Source organism: Sander lucioperca, chromosome 17 (assembly GCF_008315115.2).
Source record: "Sander lucioperca isolate FBNREF2018 chromosome 17, SLUC_FBN_1.2, whole genome shotgun sequence".
NCBI lineage: Eukaryota > Metazoa > Chordata > Actinopteri > Perciformes > Percidae > Sander > Sander lucioperca.
In genome coordinates, this window is record NC_050189.1 from 12,708,424 (window position 1) to 12,724,614 (window position 16,191).

The following is a 16,191-nucleotide window of genomic DNA, read 5'->3' on the forward strand; positions in this document are numbered from 1 at the left end:
GTTGGATTTTCCTCGTCATGTGCGTGAGCTCCTTCTCCTGTTCCATCAATATGTTGGGCACATTTTCCAATTCTTTTTCCTTCTGTGACTGTTGAAACTGTGGATTTGTCTCTGCATTGTCCATTTTCTCATCTTCTGGGAAATAGTCTAAAATCAAACAGCACACAAAAGCACAGCAGCATTGTAATAAAACAGTCCATATTTATGTGGGAAGGCATTCACTCAAGCCTTTTATTTCAAAGAGCAACATAAACCATACAGTACAGCACAACCAGACTTCCATAATGTGATCACAAGTATTTAAAATATGTGTATCAATCTGTGACTTACAATTCACTGTAGACAAGGCTATGAAAGCAGCAGCAACAAAAGAGAAGACGGTACGCATGATAGTGATGATACAATATGTAGCACTGGATGACAATCAGCTGGAAAGATAAAACACAATACAATGTGGAACTTAAAGTCACTTACAGAAACATTACTGCTTTACGGTCTCCTCGGCGATCACAGTCCTCACATAAAATACCTTGTACTTTGATCCCAGTCAACTGTAATCAGGTAAGGTGTGTTGACTTGTGATTTTCCCGCCTTTGTGCTGCAGCTTTTACATAAATAATTATTATCTTTGACAGCATTCAAACTTTCTCACTTTCCAGCTGCAAGTCACACATTATTCCAGTTTTATCAACTCCCTGCTGGCTCCCTCCCACTTTTAAGACTGGTTTAAAATGTTAACTTTTGACATACAAGGCGTTACATGATCTGCCTCTCTGTAAAGGAAGGGCGGTTCCTTCTGTCCAGAGATAGACCTCAAGTCTTTAAAGCAGGGATCTGTAATGTAGCTGTAGTTGCTCCGTGAATTTGAAGCATCTCACAAAATCTCCAAAAAACAAAACAAAATCTTTTTAAAAAGGCTTCCTTGAACCTGGTTGTTTTCTTTGGATTTTCTTAATTTTCTAACTTTACATTTTGTGACATGTGCTCTTGTCTTCATTCCTTCTTTTGCTGAACTTCATCCTGTAAAACACTTTGTCTGTTTTTAAAAGTGCTGAAACTTGTTTCTATAGCTTTAACAGTTGGCAGTAACCTCCTTTCCAAAAAGCAATGAAGTTGTGTTTAGTTGTGATTCATGTTCTTACAGTAGAATCAAACTGATACATTTCACAGTGAAAAAAGACAAACTTCCACAGAAGCTTTTTAGATTCGATTTTATTTAGATTTTCAAAATACCAGTGACGATACTAAATGCCAAACAAATCAAATCCCAAAGAAGCTCAGTTCATACACCTTATATAAACACCCATATATGTTATTAAAAATCTTATCCCTATACACATATTTGTCTGCATACAATCAGTTATATCTAATTGATTTTGTAACATCCATCATACATGAACTTCAGCTGCACCTAGTGATAATACAGCCCTTTTAATGTTGTACACTGTTTCATACAATTTCAAGCTACACTTAATTATTTTTGTTTAGTCCAAGCATGCATACATGAATTCATCTGTAGTTTTGCATTGAAGCCAGTTCCGGGGTGTACTAAGGACATTTCTGCTGACCTTTTGGCTTTTATGCTTCGATCCTTAAGTAGACTGTAAAAGATCCATCCACAGCTGTAGGAAATCATTTAAGTTCAGCATTTACAATTATGTAGAAAACAAAATATAATACAATGCAAACAACATCACAATAGATGTCAGGAGTTGCAGGCTGCTGGTTTTTATATTAGAGTCAACAGCACTGACTGGTTAATATTTAATCTTAGGCCAGTCTCCGCACTGTAAACTGGAGCTCAGCGTCTGCTTCCTTTAACACCCTTCACCATTTCATGTTGATTGGAATTTGTTTTTCATTCAGGAGATGAAGGCTTGTTCAAAATGTTCACACATTTCTTAATCTCTGCTGCACACTAAATAAACTGACCACAGACCAGATGATACAGAAACAAAAGCAGCACACAGTCATTGCAAAAAGCATTTTATATAGAAAATGTACACATATTTGTAGGTCCTTTTTAAAAGAGTAACAAAATATAAGCTAAAACAGATTTTCTTACATGGTGATGTAATAAATCAAGCATTTTAAAATATTTAAACATAAAAATGTATTCTTCTCATCCGGTATCTCGAGTAAGCAATGGAGCATGAATCAATTCATCTGTTTTATATTTAAGGCTGTTCCCTGACATACTATAGTAATAATTAAGTTTATCTTTTAGACTTTTGGTGGCTTTAAGTTACATATATTGACTTTTTTCCCTCGGAGTACTTTACCCAAAGTCTTCTTCCTTCTTTCTGTGTATTTTATTAACCTGGATCTCTATTGCCTCCAGCAGTCTCTCAGTGTTGAGCAGCTGTCTCTCATTATCTTTCTTTGTCTGGTCCAGTTTCCACTGGGCTTGCAGTAGGTCTTCTTTTTCTCTTAGTAGTTCCTCCGGTTTGTCAAACGCCGCCTCTCGCTCTGTTATTTCCTTCTCCACAGCCTGGAGATTCTGCTTGTTTACTTCCCGCTCCCCCTCCACCTCCTCCAGGAGCTCTTTGAGTCGACCCCTCTGGTTCTCCAGTTCAGTATTCAACTCCATCAGTGTGTTGACCACGTCTTCTCGCTCTTCCTCTGTCTTCAGCGACTCCTTTTGAAGCTGTGTGTTTCTCTTCACCGACTCTGCTTTCTCGCCTTCTCAATAACAGAAACAGAAATGTTCGTAAGAGTTAAGCAAATAGTAATTCATATCCCACTTGTTTTATCAGATAGCATTTGGCTTGTGACATTAGATATATACGACAAATGAGACCAAAAACATTTTAAAATGTTTTGGACTAACTTACTGACTTACTAAAATGTGTGGAATCTCATGAAATATGACTAACTAATATCAAACATATTTTCACATTTTAAATGATTAACCCTTGGTTAGTTTTTATAACTTATACATGTAAATAATGCTGGATAACACTTTATTTCTCTTCTTCAGCACAACAATTACAGTCAAGCCTTTGTTGACTATGAAATTCATCCAAATTTAGCTGCCACTAAAATAGCAGATACTCTTCCTGGGGTCCACACACAACAAAACATAACATAAAAAACATGTAAAACAAGACGTTTAACACAAATAAGTCTCAATAAAAATGTGTGTAAGACAAGTAATGTTTCCAACAATGCTGTTTCAAAATGTATAAAGGAAAAAAAACTTTAAAATGAGAATCCAAGATATAGACATAAAATAGTGCACAAGTTAAAATGGGAATATCATATATAATAAAAATGTGATAGATACATAGAACTGTGACTTATGTTTCCATCTGTACTTGGCATAAAAGTAACAGTGAGTTGGTGTTTCACAGTAAAATGTGTTATTGCTGTAACCATCAACATGCTGTGACTTACGTTTACATTTATACACGACAGCAAGAACTACTAAAACACCAACAATCAGGCCAGCAGAGCCACACGCCACAGCCATGGGAATACAGTCAGAAGTAAATCCAGATTGGGCAAACGTAGATGGAGTATCATCTGCTGAGGAGGCAGCCCCTGTGAGTGAGAGAGAGCAGACATATTAAACTTATTTGGCAGGATCAACACTCATTAAATCAATTTTAAATGTATCTGAATAATGAATCCTCAGAACATGGAACCTTTTAACTTAGGTTTCTACCAGTGGTTGTTTAAAAAAAGGTGTTATGATAGACAAAGAAAACTAAAGTTTTACTGAGTGTGTGTTAGTTTCATGACTGGTACAACAATGCAGAGACAAAAACAATTCACTAAAGTACTCACTTTTCATCCGATCATGTGGCACAGAAGGCATACTGGCTTTCTGAAATTTTTTCTATAAACAAGCAACATGTAAAAAAAAGGATTAGATCATATGGACAGGAAAAGCAAAAAATCAAAAAAATCACAATTATATTGTTTGTTAACCAACGTTGAATCTTAACCTTACTTTATTGCATTTTGTATCTTCTTATGCAACAAAGCCACACAAAATAACTGCGATTGAGGTAATACATGTATATCCACATGTGATGGCAACCTTGATTTTAATTCACAAATAAGCAATGATGAATGTTTAGTAGTTAAAAGAAAACAACAAAACTGAATGTTAAAATAGCGTACCTGTCTCATCTCCTCCAGTCCTCTGGCTGGTTCCTGTAGTGTGATAACCACCTGTGCCATTTCCTGTTCTTCTGTCTTCCTCTTTTGTAATTCATTTTCACGCAATACAATTTTCTTCTGGAACTCAGCTTTGCCCCCTGTTGTGGAAAAAAAGAACTATGAACAACATAGAAACAATGAAACCAAATAAAGTGTCATTAAATGGCCAACAATATGTCCTTAAAGTAGAGCCTGATAGCATTTTATACCAAGAGGAGATATTTAAAAAAATATATTGTATGTTTTGAATTAATTATGTGATGGAAGTAAAATCACTGATATAGGGCCCTATTTTAACGATCTAAGCGCAGGGCATGAAGCGCCTGGCGCAGGTGCGTTTAGGGCGTGTACAAATCCACTTTTGCTAGTTTAACGGTGGAAAAAAGGGTCCGTGCGCCAGGCGCATGGTTCAAAAGGGTTGTACTTAGTTTCGTAATTAATTCATAGGTGTGTTTCTGGTGTAACATGCAATAAAACAATCAGAGTGGCATCTCCCATTCCCTTTAAAAACCAGGCGCGTTTGGACCTTGGAGCATTGCTATTATGACGGAGGATTTGCTAAGCAGGAAGGAGAGATTTTCAGGAGAAGAAACTGATGTGCTTGTGCGCGCAAGCAGATCATATAACACTATTTCACATTGTTATATTTTTATTTTTAATCTTTTGCATTTTTGTGTGCTGCTGTGTGTGTGCCTAGGCGCATTTTACTAATGTGCTGTTAAGATAACAATGAAATGCTGCGTTATTGACTTGAGACCAGGGGCCTCATTTATAAAACCTGAAAAAGCAAGAAAAAGTTGCGTGAAGCAGGGTGAAATTTGCCGTTGCAACATTCCTCGCAAAAGTCGGGATTTATAAAGAATTTCCATGCGTAAAAATGTGCCCAGTTTTCTGCAACCTTTTGACCACACGTGTGATCGTGCGTAACGCTCCCAAGGTTTTGTAGACTGCATTTTAGTGACCTCCGATGGTAACACCAAATATCACATGGATAAAGTATTCTGGATGCATAGCACATAGCCTGCATGTGAGCACACTCTAAATTTTAACTTAGTTTTCGTAACAATCAATTAGGTCTATCCATGAATTATAACAATGGATATTTATATCCAACAAATAAATCTATTTAACCCTTGTATGGTGTTCGGGTCTGTGGGACCCGTTTTCAATGTTTGCTAAAAATGATGCTATTTATTATTTCTTCTAACTCAAACTCACTGGCCTTGGCTCATTTTCTGTGAAGAACATAACAAATAACTTATTTTCAATGACTGCACGAGGTACACCCCCCCTACACATAACTATTACATATGAGGTGTTCGGGTCTACTGGACCCGAGTATAATAATTGTAGGCGCTATGAAACTTAACTGTGTCCTCTTCCTAACTGGGCCTGCTGTGTGTGTGTGTGTGTGTGTGTGTGTGTGTGTGTGTGTGTGTGTGTTTGTGTGTGTGTGTGTGTGTGTGTGTGTGTGCGCATCTCTGTGCATCTGTATGTGGGCGTGTTTGAGTGTAGGTGTCTGTGTGTGGGAATGTTGTCTTTCTGCACCTGCTATTCTGACACAAAGTTAAAAATTGTTACATTTCAAGCACTTTCACCTGTTCTGATTAAGTTCTAAGAAATAAGCACCAATAATTATCAAAAATCTTGTTTCTATTTTTTACCTTTTTGATAATTGAATCTCATTTTTTCTCACAAAACACAAAAATGTCATAAATGTGATCTCACAGGGGTAAATGGCAAATATGAACCATAAATGATGTATATATCATTGGTAATTGAGCTAAATCTGTTAAGTATTAAGGCTGTGTAACAAAAATATGAACACCACACAAGGTTAAGACTTCCAAACAGGATTTTGTTTCAATGTTCTACCTCTGTTAGGAGCACATCGATCTCACAATCACTGAATCGTGTTTTTTCCCAATTTTTCCATTTCATGATTGGTCATCAAGGGCTCCTTTACAAGGCTGCTATTCACTGATTAATTAACATGGACCTTATTAGGACAAATATGGGACGACCTTGGGAGGAGCGTGAAGCTCGTGCAAAGAGCCCATTCAAACCCATTTCCAATGTCCCCAAAATCGAGGCACCAATCACAACCTTTGAGGCGGGCTTTACACGATGACGATAGCGCAGCGAGAGCAAGCAGCAAAATCAATTTTAAATGTATCTGAATAATGAATCCTCAGAACATGGAACCTTTTAACTTAGGTTTCTACCAGTGGTTGTTTAAAAAAAGGTGTTATGATAGACAAAGAAAACTAAAGTTTTACTGAGTGTGTGTTAGTTTCATGACTGGTACAACAATGCAGAGACAAAAACAATTCACTAAAGTACTCACTTTTCATCCGATCATGTGGCACAGAAGGCATACTGGCTTTCTGAAATTTTTTCTATAAACAAGCAACATGTAAAAAAAAGGATTAGATCATATGGACAGGAAAAGCAAAAAATCAAAAAAATCACAATTATATTGTTTGTTAACCAACGTTGAATCTTAACCTTACTTTATTGCATTTTGTATCTTCTTATGCAACAAAGCCACACAAAATAACTGCGATTGAGGTAATACATGTATATCCACATGTGATGGCAACCTTGATTTTAATTCACAAATAAGCAATGATGAATGTTTAGTAGTTAAAAGAAAACAACAAAACTGAATGTTAAAATAGCGTACCTGTCTCATCTCCTCCAGTCCTCTGGCTGGTTCCTGTAGTGTGATAACCACCTGTGCCATTTCCTGTTCTTCTGTCTTCCTCTTTTGTAATTCATTTTCACGCAATACAATTTTCTTCTGGAACTCAGCTTTGCCCCCTGTTGTGGAAAAAAAGAACTATGAACAACATAGAAACAATGAAACCAAATAAAGTGTCATTAAATGGCCAACAATATGTCCTTAAAGTAGAGCCTGATAGCATTTTATACCAAGAGGAGATATTTAAAAAAATATATTGTATGTTTTGAATTAATTATGTGATGGAAGTAAAATCACTGATATAGGGCCCTATTTTAACGATCTAAGCGCAGGGCGTGAAGCGCCTGGCGCAGGTGCGTTTAGGGCGTGTACAAATCCACTTTTGCTAGTTTAACGGTGGAAAAAAGGGTCCGTGCGCCAGGCGCATGGTTCAAAAGGGTTGTACTTAGTTTCGTAATTAATTCATAGGTGTGTTTCTGGTGTAACATGCAATAAAACAATCAGAGTGGCATCTCCCATTCCCTTTAAAAACCAGGCGCGTTTGGACCTTGGAGCATTGCTATTATGACGGAGGATTTGCTAAGCAGGAAGGAGAGATTTTCAGGAGAAGAAACTGATGTGCTTGTGCGCGCAAGCAGATCATATAACACTATTTCACATTGTTATATTTTTATTTTTAATCTTTTGCATTTTTGTGTGCTGCTGTGTGTGTGCCTAGGCGCATTTTACTAATGTGCTGTTAAGATAACAATGAAATGCTGCGTTATTGACTTGAGACCAGGGGCCTCATTTATAAAACCTGAAAAAGCAAGAAAAAGTTGCGTGAAGCAGGGTGAAATTTGCCGTTGCAACATTCCTCGCAAAAGTCGGGATTTATAAAGAATTTCCATGCGTAAAAATGTGCCCAGTTTTCTGCAACCTTTTGACCACACGTGTGATCGTGCGTAACGCTCCCAAGGTTTTGTAGACTGCATTTTAGTGACCTCCGATGGTAACACCAAATATCACATGGATAAAGTATTCTGGATGCATAGCACATAGCCTGCATGTGAGCACACTCTAAATTTTAACTTAGTTTTCGTAACAATCAATTAGGTCTATCCATGAATTATAACAATGGATATTTATATCCAACAAATAAATCTATTTAACCCTTGTATGGTGTTCGGGTCTGTGGGACCCGTTTTCAATGTTTGCTAAAAATGATGCTATTTATTATTTCTTCTAACTCAAACTCACTGGCCTTGGCTCATTTTCTGTGAAGAACATAACAAATAACTTATTTTCAATGACTGCACGAGGTACACCCCCCCTACACATAACTATTACATATGAGGTGTTCGGGTCTACTGGACCCGAGTATAATAATTGTAGGCGCTATGAAACTTAACTGTGTCCTCTTCCTAACTGGGCCTGCTGTGTGTGTGTGTGTGTGTGTGTGTGTGTGTTTGTGTGTGTGTGTGTGTGTGTGTGTGTGTGTGCGCATCTCTGTGCATCTGTATGTGGGCGTGTTTGAGTGTAGGTGTCTGTGTGTGGGAATGTTGTCTTTCTGCACCTGCTATTCTGACACAAAGTTAAAAATTGTTACATTTCAAGCACTTTCACCTGTTCTGATTAAGTTCTAAGAAATAAGCACCAATAATTATCAAAAATCTTGTTTCTATTTTTTACCTTTTTGATAATTGAATCTCATTTTTTCTCACAAAACACAAAAATGTCATAAATGTGATCTCACAGGGGTAAATGGCAAATATGAACCATAAATGATGTATATATCATTGGTAATTGAGCTAAATCTGTTAAGTATTAAGGCTGTGTAACAAAAATATGAACACCACACAAGGTTAAGACTTCCAAACAGGATTTTGTTTCAATGTTCTACCTCTGTTAGGAGCACATCGATCTCACAATCACTGAATCGTGTTTTTTCCCAATTTTTCCGTTTCATGATTGGTCATCAAGGGCTCCTTTACAAGGCTGCTATTCACTGATTAATTAACATGGACCTTATTAGGACAAATATGGGACGACCTTGGGAGGAGCGTGAAGCTCGTGCAAAGAGCCCATTCAAACCCATTTCCAATGTCCCCAAAATCGAGGCACCAATCACAACCTTTGAGGCGGGCTTTACACGATGACGATAGCGCAGCGAGAGCAAGCAGCAAAATCAATTTTAAATGTATCTGAATAATGAATCCTCAGAACATGGAACCTTTTAACTTAGGTTTCTACCAGTGGTTGTTTAAAAAAAGGTGTTATGATAGACAAAGAAAACTAAAGTTTTACTGAGTGTGTGTTAGTTTCATGACTGGTACAACAATGCAGAGACAAAAACAATTCACTAAAGTACTCACTTTTCATCCGATCATGTGGCACAGAAGGCATACTGGCTTTCTGAAATTTTTTCTATAAACAAGCAACATGTAAAAAAAAGGATTAGATCATATGGACAGGAAAAGCAAAAAATCAAAAAAATCACAATTATATTGTTTGTTAACCAACGTTGAATCTTAACCTTACTTTATTGCATTTTGTATCTTCTTATGCAACAAAGCCACACAAAATAACTGCGATTGAGGTAATACATGTATATCCACATGTGATGGCAACCTTGATTTTAATTCACAAATAAGCAATGATGAATGTTTAGTAGTTAAAAGAAAACAACAAAACTGAATGTTAAAATAGCGTACCTGTCTCATCTCCTCCAGTCCTCTGGCTGGTTCCTGTAGTGTGATAACCACCTGTGCCATTTCCTGTTCTTCTGTCTTCCTCTTTTGTAATTCATTTTCACGCAATACAATTTTCTTCTGCAACTCAGCGTTGTCCCCTGTTGTGGAAAAAAAGAATTATGAACAACATAGAAAAAATGAAACCAAATAAAGTGTCATTAAACGGCCAACAATATTTCTTTAAAGTAGAGCCTGATAGCATTTTATACCAAGAGGAGATATTTAAAAAAATATATTGTATGTTTTGAATTAATTATGTGATGGAAGTAAAATCACTGATATAGGGCCCTATTTTAACGATCTAAGCGCAGGGCGTGAAGCGCCTGGCGCAGGTGCGTTTAGGGCGTGTACAAATCCACTTTTGCTAGTCTGGCATAACATGCAATAAAACAATCAGTGTCATCTCCCATTCCCTTTAAAAACCAGGCGCGTTTGGACCTTGGAGCATTGCTATTATGACGGAGGATTTGCTAAGCAGGAAGGAGAGATTTTCAGGAGAAGAAACTGATGTGCTTGTGCGTGAAGTGAAAGCGCGCAAGCAGATCATATAACACTATTTCACATTGTTATATTTTTATTTTTAATCTTGCATCTTGCATTTTTGTGTGCTACTGCGTGTGTGCCTAGGCGCAATTTACTAATGTGCTGTTAAGATAACAATGAAATGCTGGGTTATTGACTTGAGACCAGGGGCCTCATTTATAAAACCTGTTACGCAAGAAAAAGTTGCGTGATGTGTGTGTGTGTGTGTGTGTGTGTGTGTGTGTGCATCTCTGTGCGTCTGTATGTGGGCGTGTCTGAGTGTAGGTATCTGTGTGTGGGAATGTTGTCTTTCTGCACCTGCTATTCTGACACAAAGTTAAAAATTGTTACATTTCAAGCACTTTCACCTGTTCTGATTAAGTTCTAAGAAATAAGCACCAATAATTATCAAAAATCTTGTTTCTGTTTTTTACCTTTTTTATGATTCCGGCAAATTTGAGATTTGGTCTGCAAGTCAGTCTTGGTAAAGAGCCCATTCAAACCCATTTCCAATGATCCCAAAATCGAGGCACCAATCACAACCAATGAGGCGGGCTTTACACAATGATGATAGCGCAGCGAGAGCAAGCAGCTTTTTGTTAACATTCAACATGACGGCCACGAAGCGCAAGTGCTTGTCACCTGGATCACTGGTCTGATTGGTTGAAGGACTATCCAATTGCGCCCAGAGGCATTTGATTGGCGTCTGTTGGTGACGCCCCTTTGGAAATGAGCTAGGAATGAGCCTTTCCCAGACCCACTCTCAGTTACAACTGAGAAGGGTCTGGTGTTAACCAGGCTAAGGTTTTTGTTGGTCAATAGCGCAATCGCATTCCGCTGCCTCAAGATAGCAATACGGCAAGAATGCACCTGAACACACCTCCCTGTAAGACCAGCACGCCCATGGGCGCACAGATGGGCGCAGGTGCATTTGCTATTTAAACGACTGGACGGTCTTAAACTAGCAAAGACACTTGTGTCCGGTTTTGCACTGAGCTGCACCGGGTGCAAGATAGGGCCCACAGTCTTTTATCTGTCTATTTAACACTTACACTTACACTTTACACTACAGAAAATACTATTTCGCGTCATCAAAAGTAACAATGAGTTGGTGTTTTGCAGTAAAATATGTTATTGCTAAAACCATCAACATGCTGTGACTTACGTTTACATTCATACGCGACAGCAAGGAGTGCTAGAACACCAACAATCAGGCCAGCAGAGCCACACGATGCAGCCATGGGAATACAGTCAGAAGTAAAGCTGGATTGGCCCAATTTAGATGGAGTATCGTCTGTTGAGGAGGCAGCACCTGATAGTGAGAGCAGACATATTAAACTCATTTGGCAGGACCAACACTCATTAAATCAATTTGAAATGTATCTGAATAATAAATCCTCAGAATGGCATGGTTTTATTTCAGTTAGCTGGTTTGATCTGCATTGAGAGATGATTTTATGGAAAGTACCCCATGCCAGTCTCTAGGTATGGTGAAGGGTATGTGATGATGTGGGGCTATTTTAATTCCAAAGGCCAAGGGAACTTTATCAGGATGCATAGTATCCTGGATCCATGAAATAACTGGCCTTTATAAATAAAAATCTGCCTGCCTCTATGGGAATTTAACATAGGGGTGTACTTACTTAAGCCCCCTGTATTTTAAGGAAGAACATTTATTTATTTATGATACATTATTCATTCACAAACAAAATGCCCTTGAAGGTTGGATTTCTTCTGTTTAATTAAGGCATTAAGATCAATTTCCAAAAGATGATTTTTTTATTCCTCTTTTTAGTCAACTTTAGCATGGGTGTCCTAATTTTTTCACATGACTGTGTATATATATATAATTTTCTCTTTCACTTATCTTGCTGGGGGGGGCGCTCGAAGTGGGTCTCGCCCTGGGTGTAAATCAATGTAGAACCGCCACTGGACATGACATTGTCATAACTATGACATGACACTGTCCTGAACGTGTCATAAAAAACGTTATAAACAAGTCATAAACGTTTATGACTTCTGTCATTAAGTGTCATTTGGTTTTTGTCATGACAAGTTGACATTGTTTGGGTTGTCTTGATTATGACAACTTGACATTAATCAAAGTGACATTACCAGAAGTTGTCTTGGTTATGACAAGTTGACATTACATTTGTTTAGGATGTCTTTGTAATGACAACTTGACATTAACCAGGATGACATTACCAGAGGATGTCTTTGTCATGACAACTTGACTAACATCCTGTTTAATGTCATGTTGTCTTAATAAGGACACTCCATAGAAATGTAATGTCAAGTTGTCATGACAAAGACATCCCAAACAAATTTAATGTCAAGTTGTCATGACAAATACATCTTCTGGTAATGTCATCCTAGTTAATGTCAAGTTGTCATAATCAAAACAACCCAAACAATGTCAACTTGTCATGACATAAACTGAATGACACTTAATGACAGAAGTCATGAACGTTTATGACTTGTTTGTAACGTTAATGACACGGTCATGACAGTGTCATGTCATAGTTATGACAATGTCATGTCACGATTATGTCGATACCTTCAAGTGTTACCATTTATTTTCTGTAAACAAGCAACATGTTAAAAAAGGAATAGATCATATGGACAAGAAAAGTAAAAAATAATATATATATATATATATATATATATATATATATATATATATATATATATATATATATATATATATATATATAATATATATATATTGTTTGTTAACCAGTCAATAATAAAGTAAAGTTGAATCTTAACCTTACTTTCTTGCATTTTGTATCTTTTTATGCCACACAAAATAATTGACGTAATACATGTATATCCACGTGTGATGGCAACTCTGATTTTAATTCACAAATAAGCAATGATGAATGTTTAATAGTTAAAAGAAAACAACAAAATGAATGTTAAAATAGCGTACCTGTCGTGTGTGTCAACAACTCAGCTCCACTCGGAGTGCAGTGATCGAAGTCCTCAAATAAAATGATTTGTCCTTTCGGTCGACTGTTAGCATGCACAGATGTGCTCACTTTGTTTCCTGTGTGCTGCAGATCTGGCTTTTGGAGTTTTCACTGTATATTTACCATAATTACATTTCAGTCAGAGAACTCACATTCCAAATGTTTTTGACAACAGCAGAACATAGTTAGAGTTTGGTGTTTAGACTCTGACCTAATCACTCCCCACAGATATGTTTCCATTAGCAACGTCCTATCATGGAGCAGGAGATGTCACGGGACATGTGCACACTGACTGGAATATCTCGCTATCAGGAAACAGACTGAGCTGATCATTAACAAACCAAACAACTTTAAAGTCTCAAGTTTAACTTGTGTGCTTATCACCAGCTGCATGATAGGCGAGTTGCAGTTGTATACAATGTTAGCCTACAGGTGTAATTAAAGGCCATTGGGACAATAAAAACAGAGCAGTTACTTTCAGGTATCTTTGTAATGTTTAGCAGCCCAGAAGTAAAAGTATCTGAATGACTGCAGAGGGCAGAGTAGGACTACTTTGACATGTTTATGCTCCTTGCAGAGAATTACATTTCAGTCAGAGAACTCACATTTCAAATGTTTTTAACAACAGCAGAACATATTTAAAGTTTGGTGTCAAGACTCTGACCTAATCACTCCCCACAGATATGTTTCCATTAGCAACGTCCTATCATGGGGCAGGAGATGTCACGGGACATGTACACACTGACTGGAATATCTTGTTATCAGGAAACAGACTGAGCTGAACATTAACAAACCAAACAACTTTTAAGTTTCAAGTTTAACGTTTGCTTATCACCAGCTGCATGATGGGTGAATTGCAGTCATATAAAGTCCTTTAGCCTACAGGTGTAATTAATTAAAGTCCATTGGGACGATAAAAACAGAGCAGTTACTTCAGGTATCTTTGTAATGTTTAGCAGTCCAGAAGTGAAAGTATCTGAATGACTGCAGAGGGCAGAGTAGGACTACTTTGACATGTTTATACTCTTTGCAGAGTGCAGAGTCCTGCAGGATGGAGGATACATTCTCTATTATGTAATAAACATATCCTAATATCATCAGTACAAAGATCATTTCATGCATTTATATCAATCTCTTCAGAAATCTATAATAGTGAGGACTGTCTTAAAGTGTTTGAGCAAGACATTCAGTACTGATTTAGAGTTTGCGAGAACTCTGTTTATTTTGAGAACAATTTCTATCTTCCCAATAAAAATGATACCAAGCACCATCAGTCATTTCTGCAAAACGCCTATAAGGACTTATGTTTACATTTAACTGACAAAGACCTCTAGTGGCTGAGTGAAATATGACTAGAGCAAGTAGTGTCACATTGTTCCAGAGCCTCATGACTTTATAGTGAGAAGGTTTGGGTGGCTGAAAAGGTCTTCAAAGTGTCAAGAGATTGACCTAGGAGATGTTGGGGATTAGGAAGGTACAGATTCAATTAATGTCAATTTATCAAATATGTTTTATCAATATTAATAAAGTTATGAATATGTGTATTCATAACTTTACCAAATTGACAAACAATCAAAACGGGGCACCACCCTGGAATCAGGGACCAATAACTGAACTGTAAAAACTCTCATAGGTAGTGTTCTCTTTGAAAATACAGATCTTAATTAATTTGATTAATTTATCTCATATTTATAAAGTGAACGAGAAGGGTGAAATTCGAGCACTGACCTGTTCAACCAGCTGTTACTACAACATATACACAAATAATCACAAACAACTGCTCTTTAAAGTATAATAGATATAGATAGATATTTATTTAACTTCCAAATTATTAATTGTCAATCAATAGTTCTTCAATCAATAAACCTATTTACTTGTTACACTACAACAAAGGCAAAAACAAGCAAACATGTGGTTTGTGTGTGTGTGTGTGTGTGTGTGTGTGTGTGTGTGTGTGTGTGTGTGTGTGTTAGAAAGAGGGTGAGGTGACGAGATCACTTGGGTAGCTAATCCATGTGAGATCAAAATGGCGGATGAAAACACGAGATGTGAGGCTCTTTGTAGTTTTTAGCGCAAGGCACAAAATGGCTACTCGAGGAAACTACACAAAGAGGCTAAGATGGCGGGTAGTGAAACTTGGTTGCAATACCACGTGACTATGGGGTGGCCGTCAGCTGATCTGTGTATGTGTATGCGCGTGTGTTAGGTTAGTGTGTAAAGAGGAAAGCAAAGCACACTTAGAGAAAGAAAGACACTTGGAATCTTGATTTTCGAGGAAGTGATAATAACCAATCCTCTCGTTCTCTCAGGACTCTAACCTAACTTGACGTTATGGCAGGGGTCTGAGAAATTGTCTTGAGGGGAATGTTTATTATTGAGCCTCTTGTGGGCCAACAGCTGACTTATTGCAGTAATAATAACCAATCCTTCTGTCTACACAGGGCCACGAAGTAACAGTCTTGTTACGTCACGGTGCCATGATTTGAGTGACGAACGGAAGGGTTATTATCTCTCTTGTACAATAACTAACTTCTCCGCGGCGGGAGATAGCAGTGTAGCATTACAGTTTCAGTAAGCTACAGTATCAAACACAACATATATCAACAAGTACCGTGATCCCGTACTTTCACAGCAATACATTGGACTCGGTGGTCACAATCATATTAATGCAACAGTAGCACTTACTAATTAATCACATTCAATACAGTAAAAAGTTGCAGCAATAGCGGTTACTGACATTAATAACACACACCTATATTTCTCTGCCCAGAAACTTCAGCCTCCTTACTGTGTGTGTTCCCGTTTGTTTGGTCCCATAGATGCTCCACGGTAAACAAAAACGGATCTGTCTCTCACTCGTCAGTGATTCACGGAAATAACTGCTTTCGCTCCAAAGGCAACGAAGAACCAGTTCAATCAACTCGATAAGAAAAGTGGTGTCCCTGTTTTCTGATTTCTTGTAGAGAAAATGTTTTCTCTTCTGCAGAGATGAAACACTGATGTTCCCAGAACATCAAAAATAGTCCACTCGTCCGGAAAACGAAACTATTTAATTAGAGTACAAATGTTTGACTGCGTGCCTTCATTCAGCAAT

General features: G+C 37.5%; 1 protein-coding gene across 1 annotated transcript; it reads right to left on the reverse strand.

Moving 5' to 3' along the window:
- Window positions 1-1,229: 1,229 nt before the first annotated feature.
- On the reverse strand, window positions 1,230-13,591 carry LOC116052093. The gene is made up of 11 exons (XM_035994124.1): window positions 13,250-13,591; window positions 13,058-13,208; window positions 11,291-11,437; window positions 9,565-9,701; window positions 9,226-9,277; window positions 6,854-6,990; window positions 6,515-6,566; window positions 4,129-4,265; window positions 3,790-3,841; window positions 3,397-3,543; window positions 1,230-2,682 (listed from the first exon to the last, which is right to left on the reverse strand). The coding sequence occupies exons 3-11, from the start codon at window positions 11,364-11,366 to the stop codon at window positions 2,279-2,281; spliced, it is 1,194 nt and encodes a 397-aa protein (XP_035850017.1). The 5' UTR covers window positions 11,367-11,437; window positions 13,058-13,208; window positions 13,250-13,591; the 3' UTR covers window positions 1,230-2,278.
- Between the last annotated feature and the right edge of the window lie 2,600 nt (window positions 13,592-16,191).